This window comes from Corythoichthys intestinalis, chromosome 7 (assembly GCF_030265065.1).
Source record: "Corythoichthys intestinalis isolate RoL2023-P3 chromosome 7, ASM3026506v1, whole genome shotgun sequence".
Lineage (NCBI taxonomy): Eukaryota > Metazoa > Chordata > Actinopteri > Syngnathiformes > Syngnathidae > Corythoichthys > Corythoichthys intestinalis.
This window is the reverse complement of record NC_080401.1, coordinates 2920981-2937201: the sequence shown is the minus strand read 5'-3', so window position 1 is coordinate 2937201 and position 16221 is coordinate 2920981. Positions and strand designations below refer to the sequence as shown.

The following is a 16221-nucleotide window of genomic DNA, read 5'->3' as shown; positions in this document are numbered from 1 at the left end:
TTTTTTTAAATAAAGAATGCCAATATAACTATTTCTTTTGTTTCAGTCCATTATTTGGAATGTCAGTATTGTGGATTTGGGTATAACTTAACATTTAATAAGGTTATTTTAGTTTTTTTTACAAAAAATCTGACCATCGCTGTGGGGTTCACAAACTTTCGAGCAGCACTGTATACTATATGCGTTGTGTCGGAAATTGCGCCCACACGAACACTGCCAAGCATTGAGTGCCGAGTAGTTTGAGCACATAAAGACAGTAGAGTGAACCAGGGGAGTATTCTGTTGTTTGATCTAAACATTTTACTGAAGACAGCTTTGACCAAGTGGCAAATGATTTTTTTTCCAGTGAAATGTTGTCAATGACGTTGGAACGGAGACCACAAGGCATGAGCCAGTGTTGTTGCACCAGTAAAAAAAAAAACTGCTTCTAAGGTGTTCAGAAGAAAAATTATTTTTCAATCGCTATGCTTGCTGCTGTGTAGAGACGAACAAGATATTAGCCATTTATTAGGTGCCCGAGATCCAACGGAAATGGAGCAAAAGCTAACGCTTCTGTGTCGGGATCACTTGCACCACGTGAGTTCATTTTGCAGCATTTCGGGTCATCTGCTGTTGATTTTTGATCACTTCCTGTTGATTTCAGGACATTTTTGGGTAACTTCTAGATAAATGGAGGGCATCTACTGTTCACGCCATGTTGATTTTGTGTTACTGAACAAAAAGTAACCCAGGGATGTCCCCAAATGTAAAAGAAATATCTCAAAATGAACAGGAAGTGACCTGCAAATTCCCTAGAATGACCAGGAAGTGACCTGTAAATGCTGCCCAAACCAGGAAGACTTTGAATGTTCTTATTTCATTGCTGTTGACGGCGCTAGACGTCCAATCCATTTTGTCTTGGGAGGGGCAAATGAACCAAGTCAAAATGAATTGGACGCCTATTGCTGTCAAAAGCAGCTAATTTATTAACAGATACTATTTTAATAGAAAATTTTGGTAACAACCTGTTGGTTACGTTTTTTTAAAAACAGTGACACCTTTTTAAAACGATATATCAATTATTGGCAGGAGCAAATCGATAACCTTTTGGGATATAAAATAATGAGATATATCACCATTTCAATATAATGTCACACCCATCATTTGAACAGACTTGCCAGGATGCGAACTTTGAATTGGGAATGTACTCAGCCTGGCTTTGATGACTTTTGAGGACCACATGAGCGAAACAGACAAAAATGCAATGGACTTGTAAATGAGTTAACGGCCTCTTCCGTAACGGGTTTTACGTCCTGTCACCAGCGTTGTTTTTGTCAACAATGACGATAATGAAAATATTTCATTCTCATTTCCTCTCAAGTTATTGCCTCACAAGTTGAGTCTCAAGTCTGAGATCCTCCTAGCTCAAGTGAGTCAAGTCCGAGTCTGAGATTTTTTCTTCAAGGCCGAGTCGAGTTGCGAGTAATCAAATTTGCACTCGAGTCCAAGTCCCTGTGACTCGAGTCCAAATGTCTGCTAAAATGACAAACTTACTGTGGATGGGTGGCGGACATCAATGTTGATGTCACTCGTCTTAAAGGCAAATCGGGTAAGACAAGAACCATAGAGACTTAGACTGCAATCTGGAAAATAAAGGACAACATATTATACAGTATGTGTAGCTTACGTTTTAGTGTACCAGAGAGGAAATGTGTTTTCAGGCTTTTAGATACAGGGTTCGTACACCTTTTTCATGTTCAAATTCAAGCACTTTTAAAGGACTTTCAAGACCAATTATCCAGTATTCCAGTACATTTATAAACGTTATTCAATTTAAAAAAAAATTTTTTTAAAGGGAACCTCGTTCTTGAAGCAACACTTGGTAACTTTTCAGTTTTGGTCGATTTTAGCGACGTCATTGGACAAAAGCGTTAGTGTTTTGCCTAAGGAAGACTGCATTTCCCATGAGGACCAGTGCTGCGTGTCCATGAGGACCCGCGCACAGCCTTTCAGTGTCATAAAATTATCAATCAATCAACAATCAATCTCCCGGTCACCTGCAGATGGATTAAACAACATTTCTGTTTCCAGCGGCTATGTGAAGGATGAATAGTAATAAGGTAATGAATCCAGTTGTGGCTAAACAATAGCATATAACACTTAGCAACCGTGTGGCTTAGTGTGCCTAACACCCCAGGGGGGGGCGTCACACTAGCGAAAGCTGTGTCACTGTTTATTCTGTATAGCCTTGTAGTCTGCTTGTTTTTTTCCTCCTCAGACAAAACTAGAGCTGTCCCGACTAGTCGACATAGTCGACGTCATCGATGACGTAAATCCGTCGACGAGCACAACATCCCGTCGACGGTTAATGAAGGGTTAAAAAAATACATGCGTGGAAAGTTAGAATGTCGGATGCTCTGTTTGCAAGCGGGGAAAGCGGCACAAAGCCAAAAAAAAAGCGCACCAGAGTGTCCAAAACATTGACTTATTTCAAAGAAACAAAGGAGAGTACACTCTTCTGTCCTGTCTGTTCAGTGCCAAGCTTGGCTGCGCATCGGGTGAATAAACAACTCAAGCGCCTTCACGCAGTTTGTAATTTTTTTTTCCCTTCATTTTTTGTACACCAGAGGGTGCTGTCGCCTTACTAAATAATAATGTTTCATTGCCAATGGGCCTATAAGTGCTATTAGTATTGTTCTTAATGCTAATTGAAAGGTTTATTTCATGTTATGGTTTATTTTAATGTATAGAAAATTATATAAGGTTAAAAGGTCATAAATATATACAGTATATACAGTCATTGCACTCAAGGGAGAGATTGTCAATGATAAGGTAATAAGGTAAAGGCAATTCATATAGGCAATTCATTGATATATAAATAAGGTTTAAAAGGAAAAAGGTGAAAAGTTTTTGTTAATTTCTAATTATGTTGCTTTATTTGTGTGCACCGTAGCTCTTACAGTGTGTTTACATCAAGGATGGAATAAAAGTTGTAAACCATCAGTTTAAGAGACCATCTTTTCAATCGGGAGGCTACACTAGTTAATTCTATCAGCATTTGAACTCATTGTTTATTTGTGATTTATTATTGTTATCTACGTGTTTATTTGTACTTTAATAAATAATTTGAGTGTTCCAATATGTTTTTTGTGAATTGATAAGCGTCAACAAAAATGTCATTGCTAAATTAGTAAAAAAAAAAAAATATTATTATTATTAGATTAGTCGACTAATCGTAAAAATAGTCGGCTGACTAATCGGGAGAAAATTTGTCGTTTGGGACAGCCCTAGACAAAACCTTTTGTATCTTTTGTTGTTCTGCCATCTTTGCAGAATTCGCGCAAAAGCATTCGCATAGACTTCCATGTTTATAATGAATAGGGAAATGGGGAAATGACGTATGCTGTAAAGCAGTCAGTAAATTTGTAGTTTTTGTGTGTGTCAGAGTTCCTGCCACCCTCCTCAAAAGTAATTAGTGCCAGTGAAAGCAATACAGACCCCCTCAAGATATCAAAGAGGTGTCAGTCAACTAGTTGTCATTCGACATATTATGACAAATGTTACGAAAATAAGTTTATAAAGGTTGAAAAGTTACCTTTTGTTGCTTTAAAGACTAAGTCTAAGAAAATCACGTTTGCTGACATTGTGTCTCACGTGCCTTAAGTACAAATAAATTACATACAGTCCTCTTATCTCTCGATGTGCAAAATAAGGCGTCATTATAATCTGTTGGGCAGAAAATTATATGAATAGCCAGCAATCAAATCAATCAATCAAGCAATGAAACTAGCTTTAACACATTTATTCACTCGTTTTCACCGCCACGCAAGCTTCGGGAGCAACATCTGATAAGTCTGATAAATCTGAGAACATTACGGGTTTTGTGCTACTCTCGTCTCATCCAGTCTTTCCTGTTCATTTTGCTTTTGCTGGTCGTTTGTGAAATATCGACAGGGCTATCCTACTCATTAATATCGCACTCGAGTTCAAATTGCAAGGGCAGAACAGACAACATGTTCATGTAGTTAAAGAGTGACACTGTGGAAGTCCAGCAGCGTTGCCCAGTGATGTCACCTCCCAGAGTGCATTGCGTTGTCAACAACAATGGCAACCTACTAGTTCATCTAATTTTACAAATTTCATTCATCCATCATCTACATACTAACATTTATCATTTAAGAACCACATGTCTTTCTATCCGTGCTACCTTCTAATACAGTGCAGTCTTCCAGTCCTACATGCAGAAAGACCGCCAGAGCATGATACACCCCCCCCACCCCCCAATGCTTCAAAGTAGGGATGGTGGATGGTACTCATCATTCTTCTTCCTCCAAAACACTCTGAATAGAATAAAAACCAATAAAGACTTTGCTCTCATATGACCACACGACTTTCGCCCATGACTCCTCTGGATCATCCAAATGGTCATTGGCAAACTTAAAACGGGCCTAGACATGGGTTGGTTTAAGCAAGGGAACCTTCTGTGCCATGCATGATTTTAAACCATGACATTTTAGTGGATTACCAACAGAAACCTTGGAAATGGTGGTCCCAGGGTCCTTCAGGTCAATAACCAGCTCCTCCTGTGTAGTTCTTGGCTGATTCCTCACCCTTCTTAGGATCATTGAGATCCTACGAGGTAGATCTTGCATGGAGCCCCAGTCCGAGGAAGACTGACAGTCATGTTTAGCTTCTTCCATTTTCTAATAATTGCTCCAACAGTGGATCTTATATTACCAAGCTGCTTGACAAATGCCTCGTAACCCTTTCCAGTCTTGTAGAGGTCTACAATTGTGTCTCTGCTGTCTTTGGACAGCTTTTTTGTCTTGGCCATGTTAGTAATTAGAGTCTTCCTGATTGTATGGGGGTAACTTCGCAGCTAACCGCCTCAAACAGGTCAAAAAGTCAGACTCAAAAAGTCCACCTCCACTCAACTTATTTAGGACAATACATGGAGCTGCGTTGGACTTTTTAAAGGCGACTAACAGGTTTTTGAGGCTCACAATTCCAGCTAATAGACAGGTGTTCAAATACTTATTTGCAGCAGGATCATACAAAAAAAATGTTTTAAAAAAATCATACACTGTGATTTCTGGATTTTATTTTTTTTAGATTATGTCTCTCACAGTGGACATGCACCTACAAATGGAAATTTCAGACCCCCACATGATTTCTAAGTGGGAGTACTTGCAAAATCGCAGGGTATTTAAATACTTCTTTTACTCATTGTAAATACTATTTGTATACTGTACACTTGATGAAACTCCAAACTACTCCGGGTCAAATGCACTGTACTGGATGTAACGCGGGACCTAAATGGAAAGCAACTTCTGAATGAGTGCGTAGCAGGAATGACGCTAATTTATTTTATTTTCCTTCATTTGATAATGTATATTTATAGCTACGGTGCTAAGAAATATTGTCTGCCTATTAGTTCCAATCATTTTCAAGGACTTCACGCATTTTTCAAACCTTGAAAACACCAAGATTTTTCAAGGATTTCAAGGACCCGTACGAACCCTGTTAGATAGAAGTTGTGAGGATGTCATTGCTCCTTATGGAACAACAACATGGTATGGCCACATCAAATTCTAGTTGTACAATGAACAGAGTATAACCTGAGAGGTGTTTCTTTATGAGGTTCTCCATCCTCATAACCACGTCTTTCCGATGCTCAAAGTCCTCCTCAGATATCCCATGCTGCTTGGCTGCTTCAATAACAGCTTTGTCGATAGCTCTTAGTTGCAAGGCAGAGGGGGGTGGCAGGGCACGCAGTTCATTCTCCTCCTGTTTTTCCTAAAATAATACAACAAAATTACTTCATTTAATACTTTTTCATCTTAATGAAATGTGGTATTTATTTTAATTCATACTGACTGAAGCAAGTTATTTGTCATATGCCTGTTTTCCTAATAATGGCAGAGCTTTTAAAGAAAATTACTTTTTGTTTACAACATGCTGCTTACCTGGCACGCCAGGTTGACTGTTCCATTTATCCGCAATAAATATATGACACAGATCAATCTGGGCAAGATCCAATTGAGACCTTTCTAGTGGGAGGAACTTTCAAAAAATATACAGCTGCTGATTGGACGATAGATCTTCTAGTTAGACTCATCAAAAAGATTTTAGTGACGTCCATTGCTCCTCTTTTGATGAGGAAATGTTTATTTCAGGCAAGACTTGAGAAAATTGGTCCGGTCATTGTGATTACACATTGATTTCACCTGTTGTGGCCTGCCCCCTTGTGTCTTGACCAATCCGCTGCCTCTTGTATCACCCACCTGTGCCTCATTTTCTCGTTACCCCTTGTCTGTATTTAAGATCCCCATGTGCTATCTGTTCTTGTTGCGTCATTGTCTATTCCTGCATCAGGCTCTAAAGTAAGTTTTGATACCTTTTGTTTGATCCCCTTGACTTTTTTTGTACTGTTTTTTGTTGACTTTGATTCAAGCATTTTTGAGTTTATCATCACTCCCCATTTTTCCCTGCGATTGGGTCTATCTCGTCCACGATCCCCTCACAAAACAATCTGAAATCTAAAAGAACCGCTTTTCATTAACACTTTTCAAGTCAATGGTCGCTTCCTGGTCGCGGCCTCGTTCCGCTGATATGCTTGCCATCAGAGGGGGACCAATCCACGTTAAGCTACAGCATAGACTTCATAATGGTATTGACAGGTCAAATCGGTCATGCACTGCGCCTCACATTCAAGTAGGGGGCCGCCCACATCAAGAGGAGCTATTCACAAACACACGCACACAGCGATGTAACGCCGGATTTCTGTTGAAAAAGTACGAAAGTTGTACCGCAAACAGTAAGGATTGTGTCAGGAGTGATTTGTTCGAAAATTTAATTAAAAAAATATTTTAAAATATTAAAATAAAATATTAAAAATATTTTCGGTACCATGCATGGATTTTGAAACGTTGTAAAAAAAATCAATGGGAGAAATTCCCCACTACTGTATTGGCATCATAGTTTACAATATTTACGAAATAAATGCTAACTTCACGTTTTTTTTTTTTTTTGCTTTTAACCAAGAATCGAGACCGTTTACATCCATATCTATAAAGAATTCGGGGATTTAAGCATTCACAAGAATTTTCACTGGAAAAGCTGTTTATATAAGGCGGCTGCTAGCTACATTCACTAACAGACTAGCATTGTACTTTTACACATTTACGTAAAATAAATGGTAACTGTACGTTTTTTTTTTTTTTTTTTTTGCTTTTAACCAAGAATCGAGACTGTTTTACGTCCATATCTATAAAGAATTCAGGGATTTAAGCATTTATTCACAAGAATTTAACGAAAAAAGCTCTTTGTCTGTGATTCCACTCGGTCAGATTCGACGGCCTCACCAACAATGCAGGCCCCCTTTTTATCGGCTCCGCGCCCTGTGTCCTGTAATTATGAAGTCTATGGCTACAGTATGACGTACTGGTTCGCAGAAGCGCAGAAAGTTTCTGATCAAAAAATGCTTTTCATGACATTTTTAGTCTTTTTTTTTTTATTCGAAGAAATGAAGTGTATTTCTGACTTAACTTCAGAACTTGACCTAGCTACAAAAACCGCTTTGCACTCAGACATTGTATTGAACCAGATAGATGCTTCCTGGTCACTTGCGGTTTTAGGGGAGGGGACACAGGAGCACGAGCCACACCTCTAATTGGAACTGCCCATTAAGTGCACCTGTTCCATCAATCAGCTGGCGAGAAGAACAACCGCAGAATTCAATTATCACATTTGCAATTCCACCCCTTAACTGTTGGCTGCTTTGTGGTGGTTCCATTGCATGAACAAGTGAATGGGAGAAGAAGCAGACGCGCAGAGGATTTCATTTCATTCCCACAGCGGTATATTTATTTCCAAATTGTGTTTGGTCACCTACAAACAAGCAACAATTCTGGCTGTCAAAGAGGTCTAATTTCTTCTAACGTGGTTTAACGAGGCTCCACTCTTTACCTGTATTAATGGCACCTGTTTAACTCATTATCGGTATAAAAGACACCTGTCCACAACCTCAGTCAGTCACACTCCAAACTCCACTATGGCCAAGACCAAAGAGCTGTCGAAGGACACCAGAGACAAAATTGTGGACCTGCACCAGGCTGGGAAGACTGAATATGCAACAGGTAAAACGCTTGGTGTAAAGAAATCAACTGTGGGAGCTATTTATTATTATTAGAAAATGGAAGACATACAAGACCACTGACAATCTCCCTCGATGTGGGGCTCCATGCAAGATCTCACAACGTGGCGTCAAAATGATAACAAGAACGGTGAGCAAAAATCCCAGAACCACACGGGGAGACCATGTGAATGACCTACAGAGACCACAGCAACAAAGGCTAATATCAGTAACACAGGGACTCAAATCCTGCACTGCCACACGTGTCCCCCTGCTGAAGAAAGTACACGTCCAGGCCCGTCTGTGGTTCGCTAGAGAGCATTTGGATGATCCAGAAGAGGACTGGGAGAATGTGTTATGGTCAGAGGAAACCAAAATAGAACTTTTTGGTAGAAACACATGTTCTCGTGTTTGGAGGAGAAAGAATACTAAATTGCATCCGGAGAACATCATACCCACTGTGAAGCATGGGGGGTGGAAACATCATGCTTTGGGGCTGTTTTTCTGCAAAGGGACCAGGACGACTGATCTGTGTAAAGGAAAGAATGAATGGGGCCATGTATCGAGAGATTTTGAGTGAAAATCTCCTTCCATCAGCAAGGGCAATGACGATGAGACGTGACTGGGTCTTTCAGCATGACAATGATCCCAAACACACAGCCAGGGCAACAAAGGAGTGGCTTCGTAAGAAGCATTTCAAGGTCCTGGAGTGGCCTAGCCAGTCTCCAGATCTCAACCCCATAGAAAATCTGACGAGGGAGTTGAAAGTCCGTGTTGCCCAATGACAGCCCCAAAACATCACTGCTCTAGAGGAGATCTGCATGGAGGAATGGGCCAAAATACCGGCAACAGTGTGTGAAAAGCTTGTGAAGAGTTACAGAAAACGTTTGGCCTCCGTTATTGCCAACAAAGGGTACATAACAAAGTATTGAGATGAACTTTTGGTATTGACCAAATACTTATTTTCCACCATGATTTGCAAATAAATTCTTTAAAAATCAAACAATGTGATTTTCAGTTTTTTTTTTCCACATTCTGTCTCTCATGGTTGAGGTTTACCCATGTTGACAATTACAGGCCTCTCGAATATTTTCAAGTGGCAGAACTTGCACAATTAGTGGTTGACTAAATACTTATTTGCCCCACTGTATATTCTCCCTCCCCCATTCGGTTTCTATGCGTGTCAATGGTGATGAGATGGGATGATCATACCCTCGGCGAATTCATTCTTTGGTGAGTCAAATGATCTTGTCAACTGTTTAGTTTAAATTTGTATTCAACTTGTTACTAAAGTACTAGTTTCTAAGCCTGTACATTTTTTTGCAATATTAGGTTGAAATTTGTTTGATTAAATAGCTATAGGCTATCGCTGTAGTGAAGTACTTTTACTTAGTAGATACGGGCAAAAAATTACTTCAGTAAACGTATCTGAGAAAATTAAAATTATAGAAGCACTTGTTTTAAAATTTACTTTAAAAGTATAAGTATTTTCTCCCGATCAAAAAGAAATGCAAATGTACAGAGATCTGAGCCAGTATTTAAAGAAAGAACCAGAAAATTCACTGTTTAATCTATTTTATTTTTAACTGTGCAGAATGGAAAAAATAAGCAATAAATTTGACTGCACTGTAAACAAGTTTAACAAGCTAAAAAAAAAAATCTCCATAATTTAGCTTAATGGCTGATTGCAACTAACTACCAGGTGCATACCCCCACCAACGGGACAACAGTGTGCAGAACCCTATCTGAAGGCGCGCTGCTCTCACTGTTGGTTTGTATTGCTCAGTATCTTGTTCACTTGCCTAATCTTGCTTGTACTCGTCTTGGGAAAATTGTTGTAGTAACCCCCGTAAGTAGTGCAGTTTAGGTGGTGCATGTTATTGCGAAGCTTTGAATCTCGTACTCAGTACAATGAAAATAAAGGCTTTATATTGTATTCTATTCTAAGCCTCTTTACACCGGGTTAAAAAAAGTGCACTCGGTCATTTTTTCCCCCCAAATTTTCGTATCGCTTGCAATTGTTGTAAACCAACCAGACACGGAGAAGTATTTCTTTAATATTAGTGTATGTTGAAATTGACTGACACTTTGCACAGAATACTATGATACTGTGCTGCCTGTGACGTGTTCCCAGAGAGCCTGCCCAGTTTTTTTTTTTTTTTTATGATCAATACGTATACTGTATAATCAAATGCTCATGTACCCAAAAGAGTAATTAAGTAGAAAATACCTTTATTCTACTTTGTATACAAGTTTGCGCGTGCATGTGCAGTCACAGACTGTATACATACATACATTCCCTTGGGTCTGCATTATATTATTTTTTTATCATTATTTAATTCGTTTTTTTTTTTTGCGTTTTTATTTTTTTTTAGGAAGAATAACGCCTGTTGAGTAACCTGTTGAGTAAAAAAAATATTGCCATATAGTATATAAAATATAGTATATGGTAATATTTATTTATTTATTTATTTTTTATAAAAACTGATGATTAATTTTTTTCCGGTCCAGACGGAGGAGGCACACTTTAAATATATTAAAGTGATATAGGCACCTTTGAGTGAACTTATGGTAAAATTCAAGTATCTCGAGGCCGGGTCGAGTGTCCTCTTTTTTGGAAATCAAAATATGTTCACCCTAGTATACATTGACTTTTGCCATTAGCCTCAATTGAGCAGTGCTAACGCTGTACAATGTCTAACACATTGAAGGTTTTATAGAAAGGCCAGAGCCCCTGTAAAATTGCTCGTGGCCTCCGTAGCGGCCCCTTTGTTGAACAGATAAGTTAATTAATGTTTACGGCGACACACACTCTCTTGAATACCGGAATGAAAGTAAGGTCGACGTAGCGCACGTACTCCTGTATGCGAAACACACACTTTTGTTTAATCCGTGTAGTGGTGGAATTTAGTGTTTATAAGATATATAAATGTTTGCAACCTCATTTTCATTTTCCGTGAGATGAATTTACTTAGGGTATATCGCGACAGGCCTGATTAGAAACAAACAGTACAAAATTGTTGCCTTTACCTACCATTATGTTCTTCTTGTGTCTCTTCTCCTTGATGTGTTTATGTGCCGCTTGAATGTGTTCAATCAGAACAGAACACAGCTTGCATATGTATTGATATTTCGGGTATTCTGGGGATTGCTGTGAAAACAAAGATAAATATATGTTCAACATGAAAGAAAATTTCTCTTGAACCATCTCAATAATAATTTCTATTGCAATTTTGATACTTTGGTTTCGTCCAAGAATTTAATTCGGTAATGTCACTAAATGTAAATCACTTCAGAAAATGTTCCATACTTTTAAAAGTCTGTGGATATAATCTCTGCAAAGGCGCTCCTCTGCCTGTCGGAGGCCGAGCTGTTGCTCTGTCAGTGATCCTTCCATTGTACCTGGGCCCGAGGATGAGCACCCCTCGACAGTTTGATGCATCACTTCTGTAGCTTTCAATCCTAAAACAAAAACGATCCGATCACGTGATCGGAAATCGGGCCGATCAGGACATTTTTCAGAGGATCGGACTCCGGTGAAAAGGATCAGGTTCATAATTTTAAAGAACTTATTGAACTGGCTAGAGTCGCCAGTGTTTAGAGGCAGTTGACATTTTACAGTATGTTACTGCCATCTTATGGTCAAAATAATTCACTGCATTGTGTGACGCAGTTTGGTACACATGCTCATTCCCTTTTCACAGTACACAGCCTGTTGGTCGCATTGACACTGTTGAGTGCTTTGTTACGTTTCTGCCTTGAAAACTATATAAATGAAATCTGTTAGTAAGTCCTAAGTCCTGCTGTATGGAAGATAACCTATACTTATAGCTTAAGTGAAGTGTCATGTATACACGGTATTTGTATAAGGCGTGTATTGTGCAGTTGTGTTCAATGCATGCATGCATGTTTCTTTATTACAGTTTCACAAACTTAAACAAACTATTCGATATAATAACAAAAAAAGACCAAGCCTTGTTTTATTGGAGGATTTTCAATATTACCTGGCTGTCAGGCAGTGTACAAGGAAACGCACTGTTTTGGGCAGTACACACACACACTATAAATATATATATATATATATATATATATATATATATATATATATATATATATATATATATATTAGGGTTGTTCCGATCATGTTTTTTTGCTCACGATCCGATCCCGATCGTTTTAGTTTGAGTATCTGCCGAACCCGATATTTCCCGATCCGATTATTTTTTTTTTTTTGCTCCCGATTCAATTCCAATCATTCCCGATAATTTTTTGCTCCCGATTCAATTCCAATCATTCCCGATAATTTTTCCCGATCATATACATTTTGGCAATGCATTAAGAAAAAAATGAATAAAACTCGGACGAATATATACATTCAACATACAGTACATAAGTACTGTATTTGTTTATTATGACAATAAATCCTCAAGATGGCATTTACATTACCATTCTTTCTGTGAGAGGGATTCACGGATAGAAAGACTTGTAATTCTTAAAGGATAAATGTGACTTTGTATATTGTGACTAAATATTGCCATCTAGTGTATTTGTTGAGCTTTCAGTAAATGATACTGTAGCCATTTAACTTCTGGCCAAATGCACGATGGGAAGTGCAACCATGACTGAGCGTTGTGGTACCAATTGATATATCTTCTCTGCGTTGGGAAATAACATACGGTGCTAAGAAAAAAGATCAACTACTACCTTTCCTCCCCACATTGCTTCCCACGTTTATTCCAATCGTTGGGAGAGGGATTGTAAGGCTTTAGCCATTTAAAAAAAGGCTCCAAAGGCTGCCAAAATTCACTCTACTCATTTTGCGCTGCCTTTTAGCTCTATATACTGTATGGATAAAACAGCGCCATTATAGATTGAACGCAACAATACATGAGAAGGATGTGCAGCGCAAGCGTTAATTGCGTCAAATATTGTAACGTGATAAATGTAAAAAATATTAATTCTCGCCGTTAACGCAATAAATTTGATAACCCTACCTTAAGCCTAAATTAAAGACTCTGGAAGAGTGTAACACATTATGTCTGTAACGTTAAATACAATTAGAAAACAATTTAATTAAAAAAAAAATGTCCGATATTTTTTTGCCAATTCCGATACTGTGAAAATGACGTGATCGGACCTGATCGATCAGGACGCCGATCAATCAGGACATCTCTAATATCTATATACTGTAAATATTTGGGTTTTTTTTTCAAGAGCTTAAAATGTAATAGTGTAACATTGCCACAAGAAACAGAAATATGTTTTATCCTCCAGAAGACTCCCGGAAAAAATATTGTAAACAGTACAGTACTGTAACATGTTTGGAACTTTTGTACAAATCGTTTTGGGACTCGGTATCGGCAGATTCTCAAAATCAGGTGACTGAGTTGGAGGCAAAAATATGCGACCAGGACTTTCCTACTATCAGGGGTACATTTAGGAAGAAATAAGTCAGGAAATATTTAAGAAAACTTACCATGATGCTTTTCGATTCTTGAAGCTATAACCGCACAATTCTTCTGTTCTAAGGAGACTTTCTGGCGTGTATTTGGCACAACGGGGGAGTTGGTCTCTCGATTTGTGTGTGAGCCGTTGTCTAAAGAAAAAGACTCAACAATGACTGAACTGTGGATTTGTGCAAATCAAGATTTATTTACCTCTTTCCCTAGAACGTGTTCTTCCACTCAGTCGATTTAACCTTGATGAGCATCGTTTGACCGTATCCGAAGAAGTTTTGCCCGCTACCCTTAAAATAACATCATCATTTGGGTTTTCTTTGCCACGCTTAGAGGAGTCGATGCGCTCTCTCGAACTGTGCAAAGATTTGGATACTTTAAGATGAGACTGCTTGTTTGACGTCAAAGGAGTTGAAGACTCATCCATTCCTAAGTGATGCTGCTTGTTGTTTTTGGTGGCCTTGACACCATGAAGAGGACTGTCCGGAAAGACCTAGGTAAAAAAGGGCGGAAGAGGTAAATACATCTTTGTTTTCCATGCAATTGGAGCAGTTGGTCTAATTAATGTGGAAGGCCTCATGGGTAATCCCACTGCACGCTGGATAATGGGAGTTCCAACTCCTGACATCACAGCTACTAGTATGTTGACTATATAGCTAAACAAACGAAATAAACACACCACAATGTGCTACACAATGCTCATGCATATAAAACATAAGAATATAACACACAAGTGATGCTTTATCAAGGCACAAATGACTAGATGAAATAGTAAGCAATGGCTGCCGGAGTTAGCTTGTCGTTTAGCATTCCATGTTTGCTATAAGCTTCAGTCGTCATGTGATAACGTCAGTAGAAGCTGGAACCTAACAAACTAGTCACACTTAAGCGCCACTAAGGGGCAACAGAGCATTACAAATAAAGACAGGCAATCAGAGGACATGACAGCAAATTTTTTAATGTGTTTTTAGAAGAGCTTGGAACAGCTTAAGCGACCCCCCCCCCCTTCTTTTTAGGAGAGTCATTATACAAACAAATCATGATACGAAAGCCACTCTGGAACAAATTAATTTCATATCTTGATGTACCACTGTACTTAGCAATGCTTAACAAAAGGTATTAGGTTTTCTTTATGAGGGTATGAAACTTTTACTGTTATTCAGTTTTCATTGGATGATAGATGTACTTGATGATCATGATTAAGAGAATGTATAGCTCTTATGCTGCCTTCATCTCGTGTCTTAATTACCATGTCAAGTGGAAAAGTTGTATTTTCTGATGGAGAACGGGTATTTTATTGTGATACCGGTGTAGGCGCACTATCCTATTCCCCTCACTATCCACTCGCGGGGGCCTGTGCTTGTCAGTGACGTTCCTTATTCTCGCTATATGATTATACAACTTTAACATTTGTTAATAATACGCTCTGTGTGTAGCATCATCCATCGCTTTTCCTTTTTAAATGGGCACTTTCAAGCGAACGCAAGAAGTAACAACGGGATCATTTTTAAACAGGCATTTCACGAGAAAGCATTTCGACTCTGGCCAATCATATAGCGAGAGCGAGTGGATAGTGAGGTAAGCCCTTTTACTTTTCAAAATGGCGGTGTGTTATGAAGATGTTGTAAAATGGTTTCTTTTAAAGAAGTTATCGTCAATTTTTTTTTTTTTGTTACGCCAGCATAACGTAGCGTCCACATTTACAAAGCGTTTGCTAAAATGTTGAGTTACAAACATCGTTTGAATTTTGATGCATTCTCTTCGTGTTGTAATGGATGAATTAATAGATCTGAAAGTTTTACCCACGTAAGAAATCAAAAATGAAGTCTGTGTACGATACTTTTGTTTTGTTGTTACGACAACAAAATTTACATGAACAGTACGTAATTAAAAATTAGTAAGTGGTAAGGTTTATTTTTCCCAGAGCATTGAAGGCAGCATAAGGTGACAATAAATTAATGGAGCTAGACTATTATATTTATACTGTATATAAATCATTGAATTTTGTTAAACAACATAAATACAGGACATCACTGATGAAGACAAAAAAAAAAAATTATAATTTCGATTGTTGGGCGATTTTTTTTTAAGCTTAGCAACGATTGGGAAGCACATCTTTAAACTATTCAAAACTACTTAACGTAACAGCGTAGTTTTATTTGGTTTCCACGAATAGCAAGACTGAAACGGCATTGGACAGGTTAAGATAGCGTAACTTTCAAAACATAAACATCACGCCCCAGCCCATTTACCAAGTTCATGAGAGCAAGACGAACATATAGAACCAAAACGTGAGTGTTGTGTATAAAGGGGTGGTTAAAGTTGACTTTTTGCACAATCTGTTATCTTTGCAAGCTTGACAAGAAATTCAACAAATAATAAACAAACATGTGGATCCTGAACAAGCTAACAAGAAGCAAACAATAACACCCCGTCGCCAGACATCAAGCATTCAAAGCTATCAGCATTGAATTTGATCGGTAATAAAACGAAAGTGGTAATTAACTTACTTTTGATTTCTAAAGCTGATTAATATTATCATTTAACTGCCTTCGTGGTTCTGTTCTACATGTTGTGCAGAGCCCACGGCCCGATCATAACAGCAGCATTTGACGCCATGTTTGCATTACACTGCTGCATTGTGGGAGAAAG

At 38.4% G+C, this 16221-nt stretch overlaps 1 protein-coding gene across 1 annotated transcript in view; it reads right to left on the bottom strand.

Moving 5' to 3' along the window:
• tut4 (terminal uridylyl transferase 4) overlaps positions 1-16221 on the bottom strand; it is a 108299-nt gene extending 92078 nt beyond the window's left edge. Inside the window, exons 1-7 of the mRNA XM_057840374.1 lie at positions 16080-16221; positions 13771-14062; positions 13590-13709; positions 11424-11575; positions 11148-11264; positions 5598-5775; positions 1534-1622 (exon numbers count right to left, since the gene is read on the bottom strand). Of these exons, the coding sequence (XP_057696357.1) occupies positions 1534-1622; positions 5598-5775; positions 11148-11264; positions 11424-11575; positions 13590-13709; positions 13771-13996 (882 nt within the window). The 5' untranslated portion in view covers positions 13997-14062; positions 16080-16221. The remainder of the gene's footprint in view (positions 1-1533; positions 1623-5597; positions 5776-11147; positions 11265-11423; positions 11576-13589; positions 13710-13770; positions 14063-16079) is intronic.